We start from the raw sequence: 5,705 nt of genomic DNA, 5'->3' as shown, positions 1-5,705 counted from the left end.
AACTCCAACAAGCAAAATGTGAATATTAGGGAATTTGTCTTTTAAATTAGTTAACAGTAATTATTTACATTCAAGTTTTTCAAGAATATTATGAGACTTTTATCTTATGGGGTTTTGACGTCTGTTTTACTTCATCATATAGTAACCTAAATAAATTTAGGTAAGTGAATAATGTTATGGCATTTCATTGAATTTATATTTGATATATACAGCAGACCAACTGTTTAATGATTGTATACATATATGTTAAAGATTTGTTTACCTTTTCACCGCTGGTGAAATTGAAAATAAATTTTTTTAACATATATTTACAATTGTGAGACTTTGTTCTTTAAAATCTTACAATTCTCATGTATTTCTGATAAAACGATTAAGGTATAGATGTTTTAAATGTTAACACTTTGATTGTTTCACTAACAGCAGAAGTAGTAGAAAGATTACAGGAAGGAGTATGCTCAAGATCATTAACTTTACAACTATCAGTTCTGATGTTAATCAAAAACTAAAAATTTTAATTGAAAAAAACAATAAGATTACAAAATACTTTTTCTGACTGAGTGTATAATTCTCTTATATAATAACAAAAACTTAGTGTGATAAGGACTATAAGCTTTTATAATACCCCATACTTAATATGATGAGAAGTGACTAACTTTTACAATACCAAACACAGGCATGATGAAGACAACTTATTTTTTTAATAACCAATATTTAGTATGATGACAAATATAACAAACATTTATAATATAAAATACTTAGTGCAAGACAAACTATAATACCAATATTTAATGTGATGAGGATTATAGCTTAGTGCAATGAGGATCAACTTACTTTTATAATATCTAATACTTAATGTGACAGAAACTACAGATGCCTTTTATAGCTAATGAGTGATGAGAACTATAAACTTTTATAATACCCAAATATTCAATGAGATTGAGACTAGTATCTATTTGTGGTGAAGATACCTTTCAACTCTCTCGCTGCAAGGTCGGTCGTATCGACGGACCTTTGTAAACATTTTGTACTCATTATTTCCATACTATAAATCTTAATACTCTATGTGTACTTTCACAAAATTTGGGGCAGACTTTTAGTAAACATTATAAGTCTTTGGTACATAAAAAATCAGATTTTTTATTAAAGTATTTTTATTAAAGATTTGTCTGTGAATATATATATGGTATTTCTATATATTAGTCAAAGTGCAAAGTGATTTCCAAGTAAAGATTTAGAATACTTTTCTTCACCTCAAAAATTTCCAATTTTATTTCCATAACCTCTAAAACCTCCTGAATAAATTTCAAACGTTTTTCAGTAAAACTTTATATTTTATCTGTTCTTTTCTCTACTCTAGCTTTATATAAAGTTGATCAATTTCACTGACTTCATAGCCACCAAAAATAAAAAACTAAATAAATGTAAATCAACATTTCTTTCTTTCTAGAATGATTTAAAATTGTAATATGAAACTACATTTGTTTATCCTATATTGCATTACACTCATAACAGTATACAACTATTTATACTTAAATTTTATTGTTTTATTGCCTATTGAACCCTTTCTAACTACTATTCACATCAATATAAGTTGTAAATCACTTGTCCAACATGCAGCTCTCATTACACTATCAAAATACATTATGCACAAGCTGTTTGCGAACTGCTTGCAAGTGCACCTTGTGAAAAAATTTTATTATATTATTATTATTATTTATTTCACCTAATCTAACCTTAACTTACATAAAAAGTTTCCAATTTTTACATTTTAGTTACTTTTATTATAACAAATAAGGAATAGACATGAAAAACAAGAAAAAAGTACTTACCTGGGTTTTCTTTTTTTTGCTGTCGACTGTTGACGATATATAACTCTACTTTTTTATACTAATGGTAGTACAGCATTAAATGATTTTTTATTAAGTTAAATAATGCACCAAAGAACACGGAATAATAATGTGCAAAAAGCAGACAATGTCTAATGACTATCACAATTACTCTGGCTTTCTAACTATGTGACAAGAGCCATTGAAACTTCCTCTAATCCCATTGATGCATTTCCCATTGGAATCAAGCATGAACTGAAAACAAAATTGACAATTCTCTTTACAGAAAACAACATAATATAATACATCATTTGACAAATGAAAACCTTGGTTTTTTAGTGGTTATAAATAATATAGTATTGAACGGCAGAGAGAACTGTTGGCAATTTCAGAAAAAGAGGATGTGACAAGAGGGCATGGCAAGATAAGTTTGGTTGTCTATTTTATGGCTCTGTAACCAAATAAGATTGAAGGTTATGAAAATTATGCTTTGCCTGAGCAATGACAATATTATAGTAAGTAATTTATGTTAAATTTGGTACTTCTTGGAAGGGTGGTAAATAAATTATACAAGAGGGGATGCCCAGAAAAAGATGCTTGTGGAGAGAGAGAGTTAATATAGTGTAATTATATTATGTTTTAAAATAACAAACAATTACTTATTTCATCAATATTTGTATATAACAGAATCTTTAGGTTTTCTTACAACAGCTTAAATTATACTAAAATATTCCACAGAATAACAAGGAATGGCTATTTCAACTTATTCTGATACTTTACTGCTTACAAAATACAAAATAACAATAAAATACCCACCAGACTCCAAATAACTTAAAGACTGCTTAGATCCCAAAGAAGATAATGTTTCAATATCTACATTTTCCACAAGAGGAAACCCTGTCATATTTCCAAGTAGTCCTTTAGTTCTGGATTCTACAGTGGCATTTGCTGATGGAAGGGAGGTAACTAACGTACTGTCCTGACTCTGAACCAAAACTGACTCATTTGCCTGACTATCAAAAACCACTGGACTAGTGATTGAGCTTGTATGATATGTTTCTGGTTCAGATGCTGAACTGTAGACAGAAGCCATGGAGCTTCTTCTGTCATCAAAGGGATACTCAACTTCAGGAACATCAGTGGGATAAAAACTTAAGTCCCCATCAAGTGGGGAATATTTTTCATAGTCACTTTCTTCACTCTGTGTTGAAATATCTGAACATCTATTAGTTTGGAGATATGACATTGGTGGAGTTGTCCACGTAGGAAATGACAATGGTGAATGTTGAGAATTGTTCAATTTGGATGACAAAGTCTCAGATGGTGAAGTTCTGTGCATCAAAGTGTCATTTTTGGTATCAATGGAATTCCACTCAAGAATATGTGCCTTTACAGAAGATTCATGAAAAATCTGTTTACTGAAAGTTGTATTTGGAGTATTCTCTGTCAAGTTAGATGGAGGAACAGGGTATGTTGGGCTAGTTAATGCTGCATGCAAGGCTGGGAAATTTTGTGCTTCATCACAGTTTGGTAACTCTGATTTTAAGAAAGATGTAGTGTTATTTTCATCTGTAACAAAATCACAAGACTTTATTGTCTGCAAGGCTGATAAAGCCTCCTGTATTTTTTGTAGGTGAGGGTAGTCACCAGACTGTGCTGCTTGGATGGATTGGAAGAGAAGAGGTTTTATTTTACCACTGATACAAGGCATGTAACGTTGGGTGAATTCCTGTAGTTCACGTTTACCATCTTCTTCACTGTATTAAAGAAAACAAGAAAACTTGTATACACAAGATACTAATATTCTTTTCACTCTTACAACTTAATTGAAAACATGCAAGCTAAAATTCTTTGTTTAATAGATGTTTAGCAGTGTTGTCTTCTGTTATAAATCATGCAAGTTAAAACTTAGATTAATTCATATTTGTCTAAAGAAAACATACATCACCACTGCAACTTTTTCTTAAAAAGTGATTACTTTGGATTATTTTTTAAGTTTAAACTTACTTCAAAACATGATTGACACACACAAAGTGATCCACTTGATCAGTAGAGTTATCATATTTCAAATGTCCAAAGCTCTTTAGGTATACCCAGACTTGGTTTCTGCTCAGAAGTCTGTACACAACTACAGCCTGTTCTCCACTATTTGCAAACACTAGATTGACAAATATAAATGAGAATCACTATTTGGTTCACAAGTCTGTACACAACTACAGCCTTTTCTCCACTATTTGGTTCAAAAGTCTGTAATCAACTACAGCCTGCTCTACACAACTCCAAAACACTAGAATTGAAAGTTTTAAATACACATTGTAAACACAATTAATTCAATTTATTTGGAAATTCAACAGTATTCTTGCTGAAGATTATGGACTTAGAAGTTTTATAGAGTATCACAACTTTTTAAAAACTTTCACATCTACACTTTAATGCCTTGGGATATTATTTAGGGTAATGGTGAGCCACTTTAATGTATTGACCTCTATTGGTTTTACCTCCATTACATTTATTATTATAAATAGTTGATATAGGCTGTACAACTGTTCCATATATGAGATTACATCACTAGTTTACTTACATTACTTTTTTTGCAATCTTAATGAGTGTTGTAATTTTCCTTTTAAGTCTTATAATTCTTAATTGAACCTTCTACTTTCTAGAGGCTTATCATGTTTCGTTTTCAGATTTACTGAAAATTTAACCTAATTTATTACTTCCTACAGCCAGTTCTATGTGTTTGTTATTTGGGGTAAAATAAAAGTTAAACATGTTAGACACACCACATATGTATAGCATGTTGTTTTCTTTTTGTTATAACATTGTTATATTTTCAGAGATGATTCAGGTATTAGTATATTTTCTTATTTATTATTTTTGCATCCTCATAAAAATTAGTTTCTGGTTGTATTATAGAAAGATTACTATTTCTACTTTGACACAGTTTAAACAGTAACATGTGTCATTAAAAATTTGTCACAGATCTCACTCTCCTTTAATGTTGGACAGAAGGAGTGGCTTGATGAATTTTCTTTGATCAAAAATGATGTTAGAAAGAATTGGAGAAAAATCAAGCATATTATACTGTGGTAACATTTTTCAAAGAAATTTACTTTTACAACAGTAATTGAAGCCAATAACTAGTGTTTTTATGTTCCCCAAGTAAGGTGTACTGTATTATATATTTATTGTTACTTTCATTAACAGTACTGGTTATACTAGTTAATATAATGAATGTCATTACTATTTAATTTTATTTTTTACTATTATACTTTTATTATAGAGCGTGATTTGCACTGTTAGCTTAATATATGTCTTTAGGACTAACCTTTATCTTCCAAGCTGACAGAATCTTGTAAGATATCATTGGAATTATATTATGGTCGAAAATATCATTAGCAGTGAGGGTACCCATCAGACAAAACATTGAATTCTAACTTTTGTAAGAAGAAACATGAGAAAAGTATATGTAACAAGCTATACTGATTGCCAGGTTGATTTTTAGTTTCATTCTAGTACCTAATTTGCTATAATTGGAAGTTAATGTTAACTATTTCAGCTCATCAGTAAACATCTCAGCTTGTTCTCTACTACATGAAAATACTACAATAACAAGAAAAACCTGACAATCACATTTGATGCTCTGAAATCTGTATGAAACTAGAGGTTGTTCACAATTGTTTGACAATATCGTCTATCTATATACTACTAAAAGTCTGAGATTGTTTGTTTTTTTGCTTGTCTGTAATTAAATACAGCAAAAACGGCACACAATATGACATGAATATAATATGAGAAATGAGAATAGACACAGAATGAAACAAGTTTGGTTAAAATCAGGCCATGGGTTACAGAGTTAATGCCATTTTTTGGGTCACT

The 5,705-nt window shown here is 30.0% G+C and overlaps 1 protein-coding gene across 3 annotated transcripts in view; it reads right to left on the bottom strand.

The window, feature by feature from the left end:
- The window catches only part of LOC106462718 (aryl hydrocarbon receptor nuclear translocator-like), a 75,907-nt gene that overhangs the window by 4,217 nt on the left and 65,985 nt on the right, over positions 1-5,705 (bottom strand). For all 3 annotated transcript variants that reach the window (XM_022390042.1, XM_022390043.1, XM_022390044.1), the window contains 2 exons: positions 3,834-3,984; positions 2,643-3,583 (listed from right to left, as the gene is read on the bottom strand). In XM_022390042.1, coding sequence (XP_022245750.1) covers positions 2,643-3,583; positions 3,834-3,984 — 1,092 coding nt within the window. The remainder of the gene's footprint in view (positions 1-2,642; positions 3,584-3,833; positions 3,985-5,705) is intronic.

Source organism: Limulus polyphemus, unplaced genomic scaffold, assembly GCF_000517525.1.
Source record: "Limulus polyphemus unplaced genomic scaffold, Limulus_polyphemus-2.1.2 Scaffold1232, whole genome shotgun sequence".
Classification (NCBI taxonomy): Eukaryota; Metazoa; Arthropoda; class Merostomata; order Xiphosura; family Limulidae; genus Limulus; species Limulus polyphemus.
This window is presented reverse-complemented; position numbering and strand designations above follow the sequence as displayed.